Source organism: Rhodnius prolixus, unplaced genomic scaffold (genome assembly GCF_049639745.1).
Source record: "Rhodnius prolixus isolate KJV_2025 unplaced genomic scaffold, Rpr scaffold_12, whole genome shotgun sequence".
Lineage (NCBI taxonomy): Eukaryota > Metazoa > Arthropoda > Insecta > Hemiptera > Reduviidae > Rhodnius > Rhodnius prolixus.
Genome location: NW_027411635.1, coordinates 11,909,565 through 11,932,022, shown reverse-complemented (window position 1 = coordinate 11,932,022; position 22,458 = coordinate 11,909,565). Strand labels below are relative to the sequence as shown.

Genomic DNA, 22,458 nt, shown 5'->3' with positions numbered 1-22,458 from the left:
CTCAATGTTGATAAAATAATCATTAAGTAAATTTATATTTGGGATTGTTCTGAATTATAGTAGAAATAATGATTTATTTCTTTGAATTAATGAACGAGGCTTTTAAGTGGTACCAGTTCAAATTCTACACCCCCTCGAGCAAAAATACAACTCCAACTTTATTATTTTTTAATATTACCTATACAGAACACTGTAATGCACACTATTTACTATTTGTACAAAAATGTTAAAATAAAAAATGTTAATCTCAATCGTACAGTCAGCAAGTCTAATGTATAACAGAACCATTATAAGTGAAATTGAATTCTCAACAGCCAACTGAAGATTCCATCTCGGATGATCGATGAAAATCTGTAACAGAATTGTAATGATGGTTGCTGTGAGGGATCAAATTAACAATATTGTCCAGCATTGTGGACCAAACTACATATATTGTCATTTTGTTTTCCTTGATCGATCTGTTATCCTTTACAAATGTAGTTAACATCTTACTGTTAGTACGATGAACGAATAATTTTTGTTTATCTTTGAATATATTTAAGTAAGTATTTAAAAATTCAAGTGAAAGCATAAAGTAAATTGAATTTTGTTTGTTATGCAATTCCTAGCTGAAGCACCAGGTAAGCATTCTGCTATTAATTAAAGATTGTTCTATTATCATTTCACATTTACAAATTTTATTCTTTTATTTATCTACGGTAAATGAAGTGGACATTTCATGTTTATTTAACAAACTGGTGTGGTGAATTGTATTAACAAAATTTGATATTCCTAATGAGTTGTTGAATACTAACTGCTGTAATCATTGATCCAGTTGTAGAAGACGACGAGGCGAAGCACGGCTGGATTGAAGGCCTGGCCATACTCTTATCTGTCATAGTTGTAGTCATCGTCACGGCATTTAATGACTATTCGAAAGAACGCCAATTTCGAGGTTTACAGAATAGAATTGAGGGCGAACACAAGTTTTCTGTTATACGTCAAGGCGAAGTTAAACAAATATCTGTTACGGACATAGTAGTGGGCGATATTTGTCAGGTATGTTACCATTTTTATTGAAATATCTAGCCTGATTTCATTGTAAAAGTTGATAAACAAGTTGCTGCGCATGGAAATATTGCTGGATTGATGAAGTTAGAGATAATGTATTTTTTGTTTTGTATAATTTATATTTTTATTTACTTGAAGTAATCCTTCATTTTGTTGAGTCATAGTAGATGTATAGATTCTAGCAGGGCGGCCTTGAAGGCCTATGCCACCGCGATCCCGTGGATCTAGTGGCTCCCACTACTCTAAAGCTCAATCTCCAGACCCGTCCGTTTAATCAGACTCTTAATTCTGGAGAGCGGCTCCTGGGTAAAGCTCTCATGCCTTGGTTTTTCTTCCCCGAGAAGTAACATCCTTAGCACGAAACTTAATTGCAGCTAGCTCCACCTGAAAGACTGTAGCTAGTTAGCCTAGGCTAACCGAAAAGCTACATTTCAGTTTAGCGCTGTACACTCCTGCTCCTACACCCTCCTCTGTCTTGGAGCCATCCGTGTACCAGATTGAGTCCCCCCACAACTGGGGGCTTTAAAAAGCTTGACAAAGCTATATTTGGGGGTCAAACATCTGAAGGCAGACACAAAATAGGGTCCAGCTCTAGTTCCTCATATAGTTCATGGATACGCTCCTTCATGCCTATTGCTGATAGGATTTTGTCCCCTCATAAGCCTAGAGACAACGGCCCTCGCAACACCTTGAATGTATATGTGCAATGGGGGCAAATATTTCACAAAACCTCCGAGGCCGCAGTAGGAGATGTCCTCATAGCACCCGTTGCACTCAGGCAAGCCAGCCTTTGAATGCCGCTGAGTGTCCAGACTCCACCTTCCTGCAAGGTTTTCGCCCATTATGCCACTGCCCCGTGCGACACCAAGGGTCTAATTACCCTTTTATAGAGCCAGAGTGTCATCTTAGGGCTTATGAGTCATAGTAAGAAGATTTAGTAAAAGTTTATGATACTCTCATAGATTTTTCTTACTTAAAATTTTGGCCTCTCTCAGAATCCTGCTAATTAATATCTATCCTTCTTGTATAGGTTGATTAAAATTTTCACCTACACTTATCGTTCGCCCTTAAAATTGTAGATAAGAAGTTGCGTGTGTGTTAAATGAAAGATGCTAATAAACAAGCAATTATGTTACGTTGTTTTAAAGGTTGGTTTAATTTATTTTTAATATTATTTTTGGGATGCATAAACGGTGCAAGACCTTCACATTGTTTTAGTTTGGAGGCTCCATGCCTATTCCTCCGTTATTGCTAAATAAGACGTGAAATATACTACCTTCAAAAGTTGATATCAAAATGTGTCCTTTGAGTAAAAATCCGGGTCACTACCACTGCGGCATATAGTAACCTAGTTTTGACAAATTTGACTAATGAGTATGACAATATGTTATTGTATAAATACAATATTAATATGATGCTAATATGCCCTTGGCTGTATTCTATAACGAACTATTCATCAAATTAATTTAAGCCATGGTAGATTATGAAGCTGTACGATTAAGAAGCGAGGAATTCGCCATTTCAAAACTAAAGAACTCTGACAATGGCCGAATTGAAATGATTGCAGCAACGTGGGTGAAAGTGACTGAAATTTAAGGTTTTAGTTTTGAAGAATAAGTTTCAAAGTCAGCGTGTTTCTTTTTTACTTTTAAATCAAAGTGGTTTCTGCTACACAAAATTTTGTAAACAACGAATTCTAATTTTTAGCTGTCAATAACGAAAATTATTAAAATATACTTTTTAACAGTTTGTAATTAGAAATGAATTCCAGGTAAAATATGGAGATTTACTGCCAGCCGATGGTGTTCTAATCCAGAGTAACGACCTCAAATTGGACGAATCTTCATTAACAGGGGAATCTGATCACATAAAGAAGGGCGAAGGATTTGATCCTATACTGCTTTCAGGTACGATTGTTATGCGTTGTACCATTAGTTAATCATATATCTTTAATTATTACAGTTTTCAGCATAAAAGTGAACGGTAATAGTATTTAGGGCAAAATTTAAACAGATTTATAACTTAAATTTCTTTGTTATTGACATCTAAAAGCATAATCTCTATATTTAGGCAGCAACCTTATGGCTTGCGGCCAAAAGAATTTTGTTGTCTCTTTTTTTATTTTATTGTCTCTTAAGGTGCCAGGATGTGGTCTCAATATAGGATAAACTTCGAAGTTTACCTCTAAAAAAATCCTTGTAACAGGGAAAGGCATGTACACCCTACTCCTTCCGTATGGGCTGCTAAACCTTCACTGCACGACACTCTATCAGCTATGTATCCGCAGTCTGTTTTGATCAAGACTGATGCCTTAGCTCTTACCGCTTAAACTTCCTTTCAAAGAAGTTGCTGGCGCATTTCCTTGCCTTGGAAAATCGGCCACCTAAGTATGTTAGACGTCAAATCACCTCGCAAAGCAGGACTGTTTTATTAATTTCGCCCAGGCCGTAAAAATTGCTGAGCTATTTCTATACCATTTCAAAGTTAATGACTAGTGAGCTTATTATTGCCTGTCAGGCTGCCTGTTAGTAAGATTATTTTAATCTCTTGAGTTACACATCTTTAAGCTCGTAAACATCCGTGTAAAAGGGGTGGAGAATTAGCCGTGAACTTGTCTTGCCTTAGGTTAATACAAACCTGCAGCATTTTCCGGGAGGGGGGCATGGATATATAATAGGAGAGTGGAGTTATAAATCCTAGCTTGGTTCTATTTTGAGGAGGTTTCCTTGCCAACCTCTCGATCTCAAAACGTGCTGGTTTGAAGTCGAGAACTGTCTCTATCCTGCTCGTGGGACATGTTCTTAAGTATCTGCTACATAGAAAAATGGATACAACTTTATTGTTTGTTCCAGGCACACATGTGATGGAAGGTAGCGGAAAAATAGTAGTGACTGCTGTGGGAGTGAACTCGCAGGCAGGAATCATTTTTACCCTTCTTGGGGCGGCGGTCGACGAACAAGAGCAGGAGATCAAGAAAAAACGAAAAGGTATGTGTGAAATTAAATTTATATTGCAACACACTATTTTCAAATGTTTTGCTATAAATTTGTGTCTTGTGTTTTTATTTCGTCGCATTTTAGTCGTGAAAACACACTAATAATTTTTTTTTTTTTCAACTTGCTGCACTAAGTGCAATTAAACCTTGTAGAAGGAATTTTCTCGGCTATTTTTGGCTAAACAGTGAGTATTGTTTTGGGCCACATCAAGTTTCCTGCGTATAAAAGCTTCACATCCGTATTTTACAACGGGGCTTATGTATGTCCAATAGGTGTTAGTACCTCTTGTATTGCTCTCCAACTAGTTCAGCTTAAACGTTTAAACAAGTGGAGGCGACTTTTCACTTCTTCGTTAGTGTGACTGACATGATAGCTTACTATCCAATTCATTATGGAGATATTTGGTTTTTGTAATTAATTTTTGGACTGGTTGTAAGGAAGCAGAATTCGTGATTTTTTTTTTTTTTTTTTTTTTTGAGAGTGAATAGTTATTTCAGAACTATTTGCTTAATAAAACACCCAACCTGCTTCTAGTACTTGGTTTGCAAGCTCCTCTAATGGAGTCATAAAACGGTTAGGTCCATAAATAACAAATGATCCCGAATATAGAATCTATAGTCTTTTTCAGGGCTTTGAGATATTTCTAAACAATCCGGACACGGGAACGGTGGTGTTCTCACCTCCCAAATTAATACTTTCATGAATTAGTTATAAATCTACTTTCTGTTACATGTAACGCCCTTCGCAGAAGCCAAGAAAAACAGGAAAAAGAAAAGTCTGACAGGTAAAGATTTTTATTTATTTATTTTAATCGTGTTAGTAAGTTTTAGAGCTATCCCCTAATAAGCTGTGGTTGAAATTTCTCGGTAAGGAGTTTCAAGCGTTAGGAATTGTAGGATGATTAAATCAGCGATTATGAATAATGAGGAAATCTGAAAGAGAACGAAGTTTAAATTCATTTTTAACAAGAGACAAAAATTGCATGGAGAGAAAGTTGATCATTTTACTTTATTAATTATTATTATTTTGTATAATTTGGTCTTCTGCACGCTTAAGTGAACCACCAGGATACATTTGGTTATCTAGTTGTTGGAACTAGTTTACACAGCCAAATTCACGACCAAGTAACAGCAATTTTGCCGAATCTGTTGTGGTAACGGAGACAATAGTCTAGTTTTCCGAATTCCTGTGAAAATTAAAGCGATTCTCTAACAGTAGTTTATTGTCTACAAATCAATGTTTATTGTGCTCTGTTACTTACAAATATATAATGTTACTTGTGCTTGGTTCATCCTGACTCCTTTCTAGGAGTTTTTCTTCCCGGTAGATCGCTAAAACACATCAATTAGCATGGTATTTAAGTGGTTCTCCTTATTGCTTCTTTTGGATATGTCAAAGTGTTTAATTGTTAAGGCACTGAAGATGATGGCGGCGTGACCGGCAACAGCCATATGGGCGGAGTGGTGGGAGTTGGCGTGGCGCCGCAAGGTGGGGGCGCGCGACTAGAGAGTGCCCAGGTTGATAGCGCCACCAAGAAATCTGCAACCGAGTCTACGGAACATGATCATAGCCACAAGAAAGAAAAGTCTGTTCTGCAAGCCAAACTCACAAAGTTAGCCATTCAAATAGGTTATGCCGGTGAGTGTATTTTACTACCTAATACAAATAATTTCTTATTTCTTAAAAATAAACTTTACTATTAGTTTAAACGATCTCAGGATTATTCTACTTTTCAAGTCATTTACACAACTGTAAAGGCGTACTTTCAATTAGAATAATACAAGTATAAGTCATGGTCTTTGCATCCGGATAAGATACAATTATTTGCCATTAGGTCCTCGCACGAACTGGGAAATTCAAACAGACAAACTAGATATCATGCATAATACGAGGTTTATCAATGAATTTGATGATTCACTAAGATAATGTAGCTGATTATAAACATTCTTTCAGTGAAGTTTATTTCTGAAATGTGTTGAATGATATTTTAAAAGTAGAGGGCTAGAAGTGATAGCTAGTCGAGGGATCTCCTCCCTATTACAGTTTTATCTATGACCATCATAAAGATAGTTAAATATGTAACAAAAAATTGTAGCTATGTGTTTGCACTAGACGAACTGCTTAGATCTAATAACTGTTTATGGTAAATCTCAGCAGATATTTTGGTTTGTACAATTCATTGTTGCCACTTGTCATTTCTATTCCGGTGACGATTGAGTCTGCATAGTATTATAGTAACTGTAGACTAAGCATAAATCATTAAGGTAGATATGTTTTATTACTATGCATTTTAGTATAGTTTCTGACATTTTATTAAAAATTTTAGATTTTGTTCAAGGTTACTGAAATAAACCCGATCATAATAACAGTAACAACAGCAATATATAACAGTAATGTAATATATAAGTAAACATGTAATAGTAATAATCAAATTATTACCACTATCCTAATAAAAAAGACGATACATGTGCTAAGCAGATGGAAGCACACTAAGAAATCGATTCTAATTCTAAGCGATTCCATTTCTTACACCATTTTTTGCATAGTGCTCTGACGATTTTTGTTTGAGAAGTTTTCATGGAAAAGGAATGTGCCCTTTTTCTGAATTCTATGTCAAATAATGGAATAAATAAATACAAAGAAAGTTTTTACTCCAGTTTTGGGTAACCCCGATATTGTTTAAAAAAATGTAGTAATAGTTTGAAACTACAGCACATTAAGCTTTGCTTCCTTATTTAATCATGTAATTCGAAACAAGTACAATAATTTTATTTTTTAAGACGTTTCTACATCTAAGGTCTTTGCGTCCGGGAAGTTCTTTGTGAACGTCCGGCCACCAAACACTGTTCTCTTGTTACTGAAAATATTGTCTATCAACGGACAATGAGCCAAAGAAGCTCATTGGAGGAGTAAATCTAAAAGCAGCATGCTTGGACTTGCGCCCCGAACCTCTGGCTTACAAGTTCATCTCGTGGGCAATTGAGTTAATCCCTTCCCTACATAATTTTTATAATTATTAGTATTATTATGTGTTAACAGGTTCAACTATAGCCGTGCTGACAGTTATTATTCTCGTTATCCAATTCTGTCTCAAGACCTTCGTCATTAATGAGAAACCATGGAGCAATACATACATCAATGAGTTCGTTAAACACTTCATTATCGGTGTGACAGTACTCGTGGTCGCCGTGCCCGAGGGTCTTCCTCTCGCTGTCACTCTCTCGCTTGCATATTCTGTCAAGGTATGTCTATAATCACCTCTTGTAAGTCAATTAGTAAGTGGAAAGGCTGCTGCTTCCCAAATGTTAATTCTTTCTTTTACTATTTGAAATGTATAGCGGACGTCGTGGGGGCGGCGTAATTCCAATTGTGTAATATTACATATTTTGAAGTTCCACCAAGCGAAACAATCTGGTATAATTCAAAATTACTGTAGGTTAAACCGCATAACATACGTATTACGTTCTATTGTTATGCTTCAAAAAATAATAGACTTGAATGATCTAACCCATTTATGTAGTACAAGCTTCACATGAGTGTTAGTTACATTGCAGAATTCTTGATATTGAAAATAAGATTTGTGGAAGTAGTTTGAATAACGTGTGTTTCAGAAAATGATGAAAGATAATAACCTGGTAAGACATCTGGACGCTTGCGAAACCATGGGTAATGCTACAGCCATCTGTTCGGACAAGACTGGAACACTCACTACCAATCGGTAAAATATCCGTTTTACTGATATATTTGTGATCCAATGTTTTCTATTCGTAGTGGACTTTTATTTCTAGTGTAAACAATAAATGACAATTAGTTCATTAATGTTTTAGCATTATTATTTAGAAGATAAATGTTGAGCCAATAAACATCTCATTAAACCATGAATACATTGAATGCATTAATTTTACTATTCAATTAACTCCCCTAATAAAATTAACTATTTGAAGGTATCTGAATTATCTAAAGCTTATAAAATTCTTTTGATATAGGGAAAAACAAAGAGATGCGCATAATTGTACACAAAATAAGATTATCAAAAATTTACTTTCAATATTTCAAATTTAAAATACTTATTCTTTAAAAATAATTTATACTTCTGCTTACTAACCCAAGCATGGGAGTTGCTCCACTCTCATTAGGTCATTTTTAACGTGACCTTGTAATTTTACGAGTATGTTTTCCCCTGTCCTGTAGACGCCTTTAGTTTTCGTTGAATTACACCCAAACGTTAATGTCCCGTAAGATGCAAGTATGAGTTTTTTAAGGCAATCTCTTCTTTGGCCTTTTTAATCCCATTCCCTGATCTAAACTAACTACATCTCTCCTTTCTTTTTCATGCAATCATTCTACAGAATAAGAGGTTTTAACTCTTTTCCCCTCATGCTTGCGAATAATACGCTGCAATATCTCTTCATCATTTTTTTTCATCATTTTTAGAGATATGTTGGTTGATAGAGAGAATAGGTTACCATTCAATTTAATCTAATCCATATTTTCTTGTTACAATCCTTTTATCTTTTTCATCCAAAAATCTTGTTGAACTGCTGTACTTAGGGTCAAAACGCACACTTCCTAATTCGCTGCTCTGAGTACACTTATTACTAGAAAATCCTGCGGACTCCAATAACCCTTTTTCCACAAAACTCCAGCATTTGCCGTCGATCTATGATCACAAATGAAACGTTTACATAAATCATGTTCCATTACTTAATTCGTTAAATTTCAATCAAACCCTCCATGTCATAGTTGCTTTTATTACTGTTGAAGTAAGTCAAAATTGCCTTCCATTGCTAGTCCACAATAATTCAAAAATTTGAAATTTGAGTCATTCAGTTTTTGGAAGCCCAAAGTGAAGAGAGTAATTGTCAGTAAATCTAAAGTTCTAATAAAGCTTAACTCTTACAGCAGGTAGTATGTACAAGACGTACAAACCTCCGAAGTTTTTTCCTTCTGAGTATTTATTAATGTATAAATAGTACATGATTTACATTTATCTAATTGGTAATTTATTTAATTTCTTTTAACCTATCACAGTTCTAAACATTAATTATTTTTACAGAATGACAGTGGTTCAGTCTTACATCTGTGAAGTGTTGAGTAAAACCACTCCTAAATTCTCTTCAATTCCTGCAAATGTTGGCAATCTGATAGTGAATGCGATCTCCATCAACTCAGCCTACACTACCAGAATAATGGTATGATCTAGTTTGTTTGAATTGTGTGACAAAAGAGAAAGTTTAGCAGTTTGTTGTAGGTCTTGAATAAGCGTTGCTACAAGTTTCAATGCACAGTACAAAATTTAAAAGGCTTTTCTGGACTTGAAAGTATATTCGTCTACTCCTTTCTTTTCGGAAGCTGTTTACAAAACTTTATCAGACCAAATCAGAGGCAGAACCACACACAATAAAAGATGTTAGCTGAAGCGATTGCAACACTGGACTGGTCAGACTTCGTGAATGTCGAAAAAAAATTGAAACAACTTGAAAGAAATTAAACAGAAAACTAAACCAGATTCTGTACATTAAGATGTTACTTAGCACTAAGGATGTTACTTACCGTAGTTAATGTTTTCGAAAGTTAACATTTTTCTGCTCCCGCCTCTCATCCTAGTCCAACAAACAATTAAACAAGCTGTGCAAAACTTCAGCTCAATCCTACAATTGCAAGTAGACCCTCAAACGCTTTAAAGTTAAAACGTAGTACACGCAACAGTAATTTCGTTCACAAGTGGAACACTACTCTTCCCTATCCCGACCATTTTCTTAGAGAAATTTATGCAGAAATAAATTTTAAGAAATAGGGTAATTTTGGTAACGCACACGTTTTGAAACGTATTTATTTAGGACGTAATTTTTATAGAATCAAAACAATGTTAGCGACGAACATTCAACGATATGTAAAACAAATTATTTCTGTTTTGTGTGTGTGTGTGTGTTAATCATCAGAAATAAGAACACATAGTCTTCACGTTTACCGAAAAACTCTCCTTTTCAACAGTAGCATCCTTTCTATAATTACTTGTAACCCTGGACTTCACCTCGTCAAACGACCAACCTGGAACCCCCATTCTGTACTAAAACGAACTGAGTTGTATAACAAATTTAATATAAACTTGTACGAGGATCGTTTGAAAAGTCCGTGCAAAAATAAAAACTACTTAATTTTATGGGGTAAACCTTTTTTATTTTTCAACATAGTCTCCTTTTAGGCTTATACACTTCGTCCAACGCTGCTCTAGTTTGTTGATCCCTTCCGAATAATAGGATTTGTCCAAGTCTGAAAAATAGCCATTCGTTTCTGCAATCACCTCCTCGTTTGAATAAAATCTTTTTCCCGCCAGCCATTTCTTCATATTGGGGAACAAATAGTAGTCCGAGGGAGCCAAGTCTGGAGAATAGGGGGATGTGAAACGAGTTGGAACCCTATTTCCATTAATTTTGCGACCACAACTGCTGAGGTGTGAGCTGGTGCGTTGTCGTGATGGAAAAGGACTTTTTTGTGGGCCAATCGTGGGCGTTTTTCTTGCAGCTCGGTTTTCAAACGGTCCAATAACGATGAATAATATGAACCTGTAATAGTTTTACCCTTTTCCAGATAGTCGATGAGGATTATTCCTTGCGAATCCCAAAAGACAGTCGCCATAATCTTTCCGGCCGAAGGAACGGTCTTCGCCTTTTTTGGCTCAGATTCCCCCTTGGTAACCCATTGTTTAGATTGTTCTTTGGTCTCATGAGTGTAGTGATGTATCCATGTTTCATCCACAGTGTCGAAACGACGCTTAAAGTCCTGCGGATTCTTCTGGAACAGCTGCAAACCGTCCTTACACGATTTCATTTTTGGTCAAGCGTGAGCAATCGCGGCACCCACCTTGCGGATAGCTTTGTCATGTCCAAATGTTGATGCAAAATATTATGTACCCGTTCATTCGAGATGCCCACAGCACTAGCAATCTCACGCACCTTCACTCTTCTGTCATCCATCACCATATCATGGATTTTATCAATGATTTCTGGAGTAGTAACCTCAACAGGGCGTCCAGAACGTTCAGCGTCACTTGTGCCCATATGGCCACTCCGAAAATTTTGAAACCACTTATAAACTGTTCTAATCGAAGGTGCAGAGTCACCATAATGTTTATCAAGCTTCTCTTTAGTCTCCTGAGGCGTTTTGCCTTTCATAAAGTAGTGTTTAATCAACACACGAAATTCTTTTTCGTCCATTTTTTGAAAATCACTCGACTTCCTCGATTCAAACGAATGCCAAACACAAAGAAATAGACCGATCTGGCTGAAACTTGGTGTGTGTTTTTCCAAGAGTTGCTACTAACTAAACATAACCTCGATACGCGCCAGTGGTGCTATCTCTCTGACTTTGCACGGACTTTTCAAACGACCCTCGTAAAATATGTACTTACGAAATAGAACTATACGGGTCAGCTCACACTCGAAACATTATCGCATCAATCCCTTCAATACAAAATCCTAAGTACTTTAGTCAAAGCTCTCTTTTACCTCTCTTACCACACTAATAACAATTACTTAAAATTTCTCTTCGTCTCTGTCATCACTAAATCCCGATATTTAAAATTTTACTCCCAACCATTCTCTGCTTTCACAATGCCTTCAGTTCTTCAATAGTCTTCAAGTCCTCTCATCCTCCACGTTCTCCGAAGCCTGAAGCGTTGGTGCCCGCGATAAACTACGAATGTAGACGTCCACTACGTAGTGTGATAGTCGTGAGCCTACTGTTTCTAATGGCATATTATTCTACCATCGCTGGATGGGCGTCGTTCATATCAGTCATGTCAGGATGTGCACTTATGGACTATTACATGTCATCTGTTTTACTTGCATTTATTTCTGTGCAGTTTTAAAAATCTCAATAATAGTAATAAAAAGTATAATATTTGTTCAAGTATTATTGAATTCTTGAATGAGTTTGTAACCTTTTCTCCAAAGTCTTTCTGTCTCCTCAAATTCTTCACATCCACTTTTGTAATCAGCATCGACCTTCCATGGGTGTTTAAAATATATGTAAATAATGTATGTATATTTGTAAGAAAAAGTATGCCATTCTTTTTTTTTCTTTGGTCTACTTCCAGCATAACTTAAGCGATGTTTACCTTAACAGCTATGAAAAATTGTCATTAAATAAAGATATATCCGCAGTTTTGAAAACTAAGTACCAGATTTGGTTAAAACAATTTTTCGCAGCAGCCTTACCGCTTTCTGGATCCTAACAATTTATCGGTTGACGCATGAATAGGAAATCATGATAGTGCTTTAATTGCTTCTGATGAACTTGATGTAAACTGTTGCAAAAATCGGCATATTCTTCTTGAAGAGTTTTTGTTCCTGTCGGATAAATAAAGCCGATCTTGAAACAGGTATCAAAACTATCCGGCAGGGCAGTTGTGTAAGGGTTGATCTGACGATTGAATGCATAAATTGCATTTTCTTACAAAGTTACTATTATTGCCATTCTATCAACCTTTTTTCAGAGATACTCGTTTACGTTGAATTTGTGCTGGTCTTGAATGCCTCGTTTCTCCAAAAAAGTTTTTATATGACAGTAAAAATAGAAATAGTATAAGAAAGGAAGGGATTAGCTTAGTGTTTAGCGTATACTGGATTCCGACCAGTGAAGAACGCGGGTTCGAATCCAGCTATAGGCTCTTAAATTTTTTTTTCCTAGGAGATTCTTACGGGCTCATTGTCCGATGTGGACAGTGTTGTCTGTAACGCGTGAAACGCTTTCTGGAGGCCTGAAGTGTGCTGGAAAAAAGATCCGGGCCAATAACCTCAGATTTTGACGTATTTAAATTAAAAAAATAAACATAATAAAACTTAAGTTTATCAAACAATATTAATGAAAAATCGCATAACACTAATCAAATGGCCAACATTTGGTAGATTAACTTAGCAAAATCAAATCATTTGCTATTGGGAAAGGGCGCATGCTAATTAAATTAATGAAAACTAGCTTGAATTTCCATTGTAGTGGCCACATGTATCACCAATTAAATAACTAAAACATAAATAAATAAATTGGTGTAAAATAACCATCCGGGCGAAATTTCAAAACTTTATTATTGTCTGACAGCTGTCTGAGAGAGCTGCAATTTGGATCAGATCGTATTGTTGTTGATGGGAACAAGATTGGATAAGGTAAAAATTGAAAAATAAGAACCCGACAGTTCTTCGATAGGACTATCCGAAAGTTTATATGTCAATAACTGCACGAACAAGCGCAATATTGTAAAACATCTAACTTGTGATTATTTTTTTTTTAATATGAAATTATACATATATAAACTAACTGTACCCGGCCACGCGTTGCTGTGGCTCAGTCCGCAGCGAAGCAGCAGCGCAACGATTCGGTGATGGTATTCCCATCCCAATTAATTGAGAACTTTGTTCGTGATTTCTAACAAACACAAATCTTCAATCATTATCAATGCTTCGTTTTAGATTTCTGCTGTAAAATCCATGTATATTTGAATTTTCCTTGCGTATTCGACGAACCATATCTTCAGCCATGTGCGATTTATATTTCTCCCATAACTCTGTTGGAGATGAAAGAGAGCAGGCGCTCAATAAGATTGCATACAATGTACGAATTTAACTTGGATGTGACGTATTGCACGCGTCATTAATGCATACACCCCAGTATCGGTCGTTCTCCAATAAATTCAGAGCTTGACATGCACTGCAGAAAATGGCATGTGAAACGCCGTTGACAATCCTCAATCGCTAGAAGACTCGTAAGGAAAGAAATATTTATCTATTAAGAATTAAATATTAAGCTTTTAAAATATCTTGAAATTTTAAAATTATAAAAAACAAATTGTTTTAAGGCGTGTCTTTCATCTGAGGTTATTGGCGCCCAGAGCTTTTTTCAGTGCAATACCGGCCTCCGACAGTGTTTTCTCGTTACAGACAACACTTCCAACGCCGAACAGTGAACTATTAGAAGATCTTAAGAACAGAAAATCTAAGGGCCAGCAGCTGGATTCGAACCGGGGATCTCCGCGTTGGAATCCAGTATTCGCAAACCACTTAGCTAATCCCTACTCTACCCTTATTAACATTATTCTGAAATGGGACCATCATTTGTAAAAACTTGCAGTAAGAGTGAGGAGAAATGGTCGGAGAGCATACGTGAGTCACGTTTTGTGAATAGTCACCTAACCATTCTGTATACAAAAAAAAAAAAAAAATCGTCAGAATTAAAATAATAATTATTTTTAAAACAAAAAGAATGTATTCTGTTAAGAATCTGACGTTAACATCGAGACTGTTTAACATTTCAAGGAAAGGGTTTCGAGAGTAAAATATGCTCTGTATTCATTTAATAGTTGAATACTAAAAAAAGCAAGAGGTACCTTTCACAAAAAATTGAAGATGTTCAACGCTGTCAGCAGGGCTATTGTATGTTACGGAGCACAGAATAGGTTTACTTGGAACAATGAGGTTGAGGTTCTGTTAAAAAGGTTTTTGATTTGCTAATTGGGACGTCAGATTTTGTAATGTATTTGGATATCAATGTCCTTCCCAAATCCCTGAATACCGTTTAATTGTGCATTAACGTACCTAACATATGGAGATGTCTATCCCTGCCGTTTCACAGGTAGCCTTGTATATTATCATTAAAGAAAATTATCTACAAAAAATTGTTATTTATTGAGAGTTGGGGAAATGGTGCTTGACATTTTATATCTCTTCAAGTGACGTATTGAATGGAAAGGTAAAAATTAGATCCATTTCAGAAACAAAACACATTAGAATAAGTTAAATACCTCTGCACAAAATAGTCAAAGGTACAATTCAACTGAATCGGTTATTGCAGAAACAACACATGTGACATTTCGGCCAGTTTAGGTTTTTTTACATTATTTCATAATTTGAGCCTTAACGCACATTTTAGTGCAGAAATAACACATCTGCAGTAGTTTAAACAGTCTTAACGGCCGCGTAAATATTTCATTTAGGACAGAAAGAACTAATGTTTGCTTATCCTGTACAATTTTTTCATTTCATGAAAAATCGTGATTTTGTAACATGTGTTGTTTCTGCAATAACCGATTCAACTATAGTCAAACAATCCTCAACCAGTACTAGTTTTTAGGGGTGATTTAAACGGTAACTTCATTAGCTAGCTGGATAATTAAGGTCAGAGGGGAGCTGCTATATATGTATTAATAATTTTAAATAATTAACTTTTAAATAAATTATAAATTTTAATAAAAAGTAAAAACTGTTAATAAAAAACGATTTTTTGGCTAGAAAAACTTCGTAAGTGCGAATCATAATTATCCAAGTTTAAACCATCAATACGATTATTTTTGTCAATTTATTTCTAGAATATTTTCTTTCCTTATCGGTTTTTCTAGAATATTTTTTTCCTTATTGATGACCATCGCATGCGTATTTATCAGAACAAAATCAATCGTTAAAGCATCACAAATTAAAGTTAATTCACATGTGTTGAAGTTAATATTATTAACATAGTCAAACATTACCTTTTGTTTATCGAAATTCCATTAAAACGAAAACCTGGAATATTTCTTGACTTTTCTCTATTTCCACGATCACCGTCTTCTTCAATTATTAATTTGCGCAATGCTGAAATAGCTTTCTTCGAATGAGTCTTTGTCTTCTTACTATTTCGTTAATATCAATACGTGCCTCAAATTTTGAGGATGAAACTACTAAACAAAACAGTTCAAACACCACAACTTTATCGTTACGGTTTTGGTTCAAAACCTTTATAGCCACTTTAAGTGTTATAAACGCCTTGAACATTCAGCGGTTACTATTTTTATGCTCGGTAACCTTCTGTATCACTTAACCTTCTCACCTGTTACTTCAAACAACTAGCGGATTTTTTTTTTTAATTTAAGGCGCGTCAGCATCTGAGACCATTGGCTTTTTTCAGTGCACTGCCGACCTTGGGACAGTGTTCTATAGTCTGTATTGTTATTATCATGATTATTATATTGTAATATTATATAATGTTGAAAAAAATTCAAGTAAGCATACCACAGCATAATATTTTGAATTGCTTGACGGAAGGTTACTGTTTTATACTAGCTTGGTTCCCGTTGGTGGAAGATTTCACAAGCTGAAACTTGCAATTGCTTACATAAATTTTTCTGTTGCAGCCTGCACAGGATCCCTCAGAACTGCCTGCCCAGTTAGGGAACAAAACCGAATGTGCGCTGTTAGGTTTTGTGTTAGGTTTGGAGAAGAGTTATCAAACTGTCAGAGATGACATGCCTGAGGAGATGTTTACTAGGGTGTACACGTTCAACTCAGTCCGCAAGTCCATGTCTACGGTGGTGCCACGACAAGGAGGTGGTTACCGGCTCTTCACCAAAGGCGCTTCAGAAATTGTGCTCAAGAAGTTAGTTTACAGTTTTAGTTACCAAGTTTTTGTTTGTTTGTTATTTTATTATTTTATAAATTTGTTTTACAGATGTGCTTTTATTTATGGGCGGGATGGCCATCTTGAGAAATTCACCCGTGAAATGCAGGATAGACTTGTAAGAAACGTAATAGAACCAATGGCATGCGATGGACTTAGGACCATTTCCATTGCCTACAGAGATTTTGTACCTGGAAAAGCGGAAATCAACCAGGTAATTGATTTCATTTGTCTTGCTCTGATACTGTTGTAAGTAATGTAACTTGAATGTATTTGTATTTGTAAATATTCTAATAATTCATTTTATTCTATAAAGGTTCATATAGACGGCGAACCTAATTGGGACGATGAAGAGTATATAGTAAATAATCTTACAGCTTTGTGCGTGGTTGGCATTGAAGATCCTGTAAGACCAGAGGTAATAAGACTAGTTATTGAAAGTTTCACTTAATTATCCTGGGTTATCTAGCTTGGTGATAGGTTATTAGTTAAGCTTCACAGCTAGGTTACCTTTTCCCAAAATTGGACTGTTTTCTTTCGGTTTTGAAGGAATTTATGCTTGAAAACCCAGTCAAAATGTTTACTCACAACCTTTGACTCGCAGGTCAGCATTTTGCCTGTGCATCTAAGAATGCAAACTGACGCTAGAAGCAGTGTGTTGATTTTTTCAGCCATATCACTTCTTTTATTTTATTCACACTTATTCATTGGTTTCGTCTGCTGGCTTGTGTTTCCAAAGGCTTTCGAAGTCTTTAAACTTATTTGTCTAACGGACCTTTTGAAAGTGAAAATTAGTGAATACCCGTGAATGTAAACGAATTTCTTCCTATTAAAAAAATTTTTCACCAAAAAAACAAGTTGAAGAACATCCAGAATATAATCTACTCTTTGATGTGCCACTACATTGATGAAAGACGTGCTTTATTCCTTTATCTGAGTGATTATTTCAATAAGTGAAAGGTAGAATCTATTAAAGAAGACGTAAATGGATTTATCTTTGTATTTTTGGGGTTGTTTTTTAAGATCTATGGCTGGTGTAATCTGATATTAGCGTTCAATTTAAACTCTCAGGTTCCAGATGCTATCAGAAAATGCCAGCGCGCTGGGATCACAGTAAGAATGGTAACTGGAGACAATATTAATACCGCAAGGTCGATAGCATCAAAATGTGGCATTTTGAAGCCAGGTGATGATTACCTAATACTTGAAGGCAAGGAATTTAATAGGAGAATTCGGGATGCCAGTGGAAATGTAAGTAACAAATTAGTCTTATCTCTGAATACTTAATAATTCATAAAAATTTTCATATCTTTGAAAACTTTTATAACTTAATAATCCATAAAAATTGTTCAATCTTCTTTTTTATTTTTGTTCTTGTTCTTATTGTATACTCTACTTGCAGGTACAGCAGCATCTGCTGGATAAGGTGTGGCCAAAGTTGCGAGTACTTGCGAGATCGTCCCCAACGGATAAGTACATATTGGTTAAAGGAATCATTGATTCCAAGTGTACAGAAAGTAGGGAAGTTGTGGCCGTTACTGGCGATGGTACCAATGACGGACCCGCGCTGAAGAAAGCCGACGTTGGCTTTGCGATGGTAATTAGTTTGTAGCTGTTATGTTTCTTTTTTATCACTTGATTTCAATTGTGACTATCAGAAATGAAAGTATATCTAGCTCAAACTAAAACGTCATGCTCCTTTTTAACATTGCTCTTCTTAATCTCTCGTTTGAAATCATATTACTAAACTGTCGATACTCCATATTACAAAATAGAATGTAATTTTGTTTTGTTTTTTTGTTGCAAGGGTATTGCCGGTACGGACGTGGCTAAAGAAGCATCAGACATTATACTTACAGATGACAACTTTAGTTCTATAGTCAAGGCTGTGATGTGGGGTCGTAATGTTTATGACTCAATCGCTAAGTTCCTGCAGTTCCAACTGACCGTCAACGTTGTGGCAGTCATTGTGGCGTTTATAGGAGCCTGCGCAGTACAAGACTCGCCGCTTAAGGTTCTGGAAATTTTTTATAATTTTTAACTTATTAAAAGTATACTGATTTACCCACACATTTTACTAAAGTATACTGTTTAATGCACTTTCATTTTGAATTTAAAATTACTGACACCACTTTTTATGAAATAATATTAAAAATTATCTCTGAACACCGATCAGATTCGAGGTGCAAAATTTCAATTAGTGAGATCTTATGAAGTATTTTTAATATTGTTGTGTAAACTATTGTATACGAACTTAGAGAGCTCAGCATTTGTATTTCTATCTTTTTAAGTTGAAAGCGCTGAAAGTTTTCAAAGAAAAAGCAAGTAATGAAAAGTAAGTGGCCCGAGCTATTTCTTTTAAAAGTTGATGGACGTAGTTTGCATAATAAGCAGCATAGACTTTAAGGTTACTTGATATCATCGTAATCGACAGATGAGCTTTGCATTTACAGGCTCATTGAGATTGAAAACCTAAGATATCGTGAATCAGCAACTTCTGAAATATCTTAGTAATTTCGTAGATTTAAGGTAATTAAGGCAAGAATTCATAAGCACTTCTATAGGAAGTAGGCGGAAGGATGGAGGTAATAGGCCAAATAATAATAATTTTGGTTTTTATGTTATCCTCATTTCTAATGTTACTTTTTTAATTGTTGGAGGCTAAACAAACTTCCTCGGACTGCGAACAAATATTTAAGCATTTTATGAAGTACGTCTTTTTTTTCTTTTTTTCTTTCCTTTTTTTTTGTAGGGGTTAATTTATCATTTACTCATCAAATACTAAGCGTGAATGAATGTGCATCAATTGTGTTTGACAGGCGGTGCAAATGCTGTGGGTAAACTTGATTATGGACACACTAGCTTCACTTGCTCTGGCGACCGAAATGCCTACTTCAGATCTACTCTTAAGGAAACCTTACGGCCGTACCAAACCTCTTATTTCGCGAACTATGATGAAGAATATCCTCGGACAAGGAATCTATCAACTAACCGTCATTTTCTCACTGTTATTTGTGGGTGAGTATGACATCAGTTTGTGAAGTATATTTTGAATATCTCCTTCGTTTTCACCTTATATTACTTTTATTTTGTGTGACCAGGTGATATAATGTTAGATATTCCTACTGGACGCGGTGCAGAATTTGGTGCGGGTCCTACAGAACATTTTACTATAATTTTTAATACATTTGTTATGATGACGCTGTTCAATGAGATCAACGCGAGAAAGATACATGGACAGAGGAATATCTTCGAAGGATTCTTCACCAATCCAATATTCTATTCAATATGGATTGGTACTATGGCGGCGCAGGTGAGAATAATTAAGACACTGTTATTTAGTGTATCATATTTGTGGTTTTTCTGGAGAGTGCTGTGTATTTATTGTGTCCCCTGTTGGTACCATTTTCGAGACCGCCATTTTAAAGAAACTTTGTAAGTGTAGGATTCCCTACCCCTAAAAAAATCGATTTGATTAATGGCACTTTATTAATACAAATTTCCACTACAAGTTCTTCTTTAACTGCATTATTTTTTATTACTATAAGTAACCTCTGTAGAAATAATAATTCTCGCTGCGAAACTCCAGCGCTCTAGTTCCCAGCAGTTGGAGTACTAATTTATGAAGGTGTCTGGTATCTCACTAATGAAGTTTCCTTTTGTAGCGCTGATAGATTTAGTAATAGGCCTCAAAAGAGGTCTTAAAACGCTTTTTTAACTTTTTCTGATAAATGAATTTATCAATACATGGCTGTTGGAAGATGTGATGGAACATTTGGATTTTAAAAACAGAAAGCGAAGGGACCAGACAAAGAAGTGCCACGGAAATTTAAACGCGTAAGGAAGGTTTTTTGAATGCCGCTGTCTTTTGGGAAAGTCAAAAGGACAAGAGCTTATAGGTAAAAATGGTTTAAGGTCATTTTGGGATTTGAAAGTGTGGAATACAAGACTGCAATAAAATATTGGCGACGCTATTCAAGGAAAAAACAACTCTATGTATAGTATGATTGGGTAAGTGAGCATCTCTAGGGAGTTCAGAAATATAAAACTTTTATCTTAGTTTAGAGGTCCAGAGAAAGAGCTCCATAAATAGAGCACAGAGAGGATGGGGGGGGGGTGAGAGAGAGGAGAATCGCTTGAATTCCCGACAGCAAGATACAGCAAACGTCCAAAACTTCCAAGTGTCTCGTTTATTAATTATTATTTATTTGTTATTGACTGCAGGTGGTGATCATCCAGTTCGGCGGTCAAGCATTTTCAACGCACGAACTCTCGCTAGACCAATGGCTGTGGTGCCTATTTTTCGGATTTGGCACATTACTTTGGGGCCAAGTTGTTACAACAATACCTACGCGCAAGTTACCAAAGATACTTTCGTAAGTACAAAATAGTAGTATAAACTTCAGAATATTACAAATAGTATGTCCATTTAATTGTTTTTGTATTCATGATAACAATTAATAAAAAACTATTTTATAATAATAATTTCACCAATAGGTATTTCTGCTAACTATTTTCACTTCCTCTTACTACTGGTAAGAGAAAGGATCGCGATCTTTTCTAATTATCTCCTGATTCTGAAAAAGCGGTGTCACTGTCTAAAAAAAAAAAAAAAAAAAAGGAATGAGTATGAATGAAACCGACCCTAAACATTTTATGTCATCGAGTTTATTGTTTAAAGGTTTTTTAGTCTATTAGAGCGTTACACATATTAATAAAATTTACTATATACCTATATAATAAAAGCAAAGTAATCGCCTACTTTTTCTGGCGAAACTTAACGATTATCATCCACTTACCGATTAGTTGTCTTGGACGGGTGCAGTAAATATCTATATATGTAAAGTAGACAAAAAATTAATGCCTATTTTTTCAGGTGGGCTTTACGTCCAACTACCAATTAGGTGACTTGGACGGAGGCGATTAGCAACTACTTTACTATAAAGTTCTCATATTAAATAAAATCCAAGGCCTAGACCGGAAATCGAACCCAGTGCCACAATACATATTAGCTTTGCAGGTCTCGCTTATAATGCATATAAAAAAAAGAAAGAAAGATATATATATATATATATATAAAAGTTTGGTCTTCTCTTCAAATAGAAGAAAATACGTAAATCAAATACGCTGTAAAAAATGTGGTGACATCGTTGTGAAGCAAGGTTTTTCTCTTCTCTATTTAAGCTTAGATCTTAAAAACAATGGGAGTTATTAGAAACCAATGGCAGATTCTCTTCAACAGATAGCAAAAAGAACGGCGTGTAGGAAGCAGTGTGAGCAGCACGTGAATCATACTGATTTTGTGCTAGGCTTACTAAGTTTGAAAAGCAGTGGGAAATCATGCCCATCAAATATACAAAAAAAATTAAATTCGTTTGCAATTTTGTATAATGAAGAGTATAACTCTGTTAAGTTAGATGTATATTATTGCCCCAGAAAGAAAAATGTGACTGCTGATCTCTTTTGTTCACCACCTCCTTACCTTCTTTACTTAGAGGGCACGTCCGTGATTGAAGAGCAATATTACAGACTCCTTAGCTTTGGTTAGAGTAATCTACCTTTACCACTGAAGGACTTCCTAAAAACTCGCCTTTCCAGTCCAATCTGGTCTCCACTATTGAATTTTCGAAACCAACATGAGAAGATGATTTATTCAGTTACCCCTTGAACTTCACAAATTTTCCTGGTTGTTTCAGCTGCGGGACAGTTTGAATAATGTATCTGAATCCCTAAAATTTAATGTTCCACGAATAGTTAAACAAACGAAAGAAAAAACAATACTGAGCAATCAGAAATTGAATTATATTTAAAGAAACTTTTATCAAAAGTAAAGGATTAAAATGATATCAATTCACAACTAAGTCTTAGTAAATATAGACCAGAGGTCATTAAAAGTTATAAATATGCCCTATTTTTAAGTAAACCTAAGTCCTATATGAATAATTTTTTAGTTATACTAAGTAAAATGGTCTGTTTGATTGATGAGAAT

General features: G+C 35.5%; 1 protein-coding gene and 1 long non-coding RNA gene across 23 annotated transcripts in view; one reads left to right on the top strand and one right to left on the bottom strand.

The window, feature by feature from the left end:
- The window catches only part of PMCA (plasma membrane calcium-transporting ATPase 3), a 451,317-nt gene that overhangs the window by 320,744 nt on the left and 108,115 nt on the right, over positions 1 to 22,458 (top strand). For all 22 annotated transcript variants that reach the window (XM_074142761.1, XM_074142762.1, XM_074142745.1 and 19 more), the window contains 17 exons: positions 815 to 1,038; positions 2,822 to 2,957; positions 3,903 to 4,037; positions 4,795 to 4,830; positions 5,460 to 5,684; positions 7,086 to 7,288; positions 7,658 to 7,764; positions 9,103 to 9,238; positions 16,207 to 16,448; positions 16,521 to 16,683; positions 16,786 to 16,887; positions 17,541 to 17,720; positions 17,872 to 18,066; positions 18,277 to 18,483; positions 19,289 to 19,487; positions 19,571 to 19,782; positions 20,694 to 20,845. In XM_074142761.1, coding sequence (XP_073998862.1) covers positions 815 to 1,038; positions 2,822 to 2,957; positions 3,903 to 4,037; positions 4,795 to 4,830; positions 5,460 to 5,684; positions 7,086 to 7,288; positions 7,658 to 7,764; positions 9,103 to 9,238; positions 16,207 to 16,448; positions 16,521 to 16,683; positions 16,786 to 16,887; positions 17,541 to 17,720; positions 17,872 to 18,066; positions 18,277 to 18,483; positions 19,289 to 19,487; positions 19,571 to 19,782; positions 20,694 to 20,845 — 2,854 coding nt within the window. The remainder of the gene's footprint in view (positions 1 to 814; positions 1,039 to 2,821; positions 2,958 to 3,902; positions 4,038 to 4,794; positions 4,831 to 5,459; positions 5,685 to 7,085; positions 7,289 to 7,657; positions 7,765 to 9,102; positions 9,239 to 16,206; positions 16,449 to 16,520; positions 16,684 to 16,785; positions 16,888 to 17,540; positions 17,721 to 17,871; positions 18,067 to 18,276; positions 18,484 to 19,288; positions 19,488 to 19,570; positions 19,783 to 20,693; positions 20,846 to 22,458) is intronic.
- Positions 5,060 to 15,866, bottom strand: LOC141461611 (uncharacterized). Its single transcript, XR_012462981.1, has 3 exons — positions 15,565 to 15,866; positions 5,308 to 5,377; positions 5,060 to 5,232 (listed from the first exon to the last, which is right to left on the bottom strand). It is a non-coding gene; the product is annotated as an uncharacterized lncRNA (long non-coding RNA).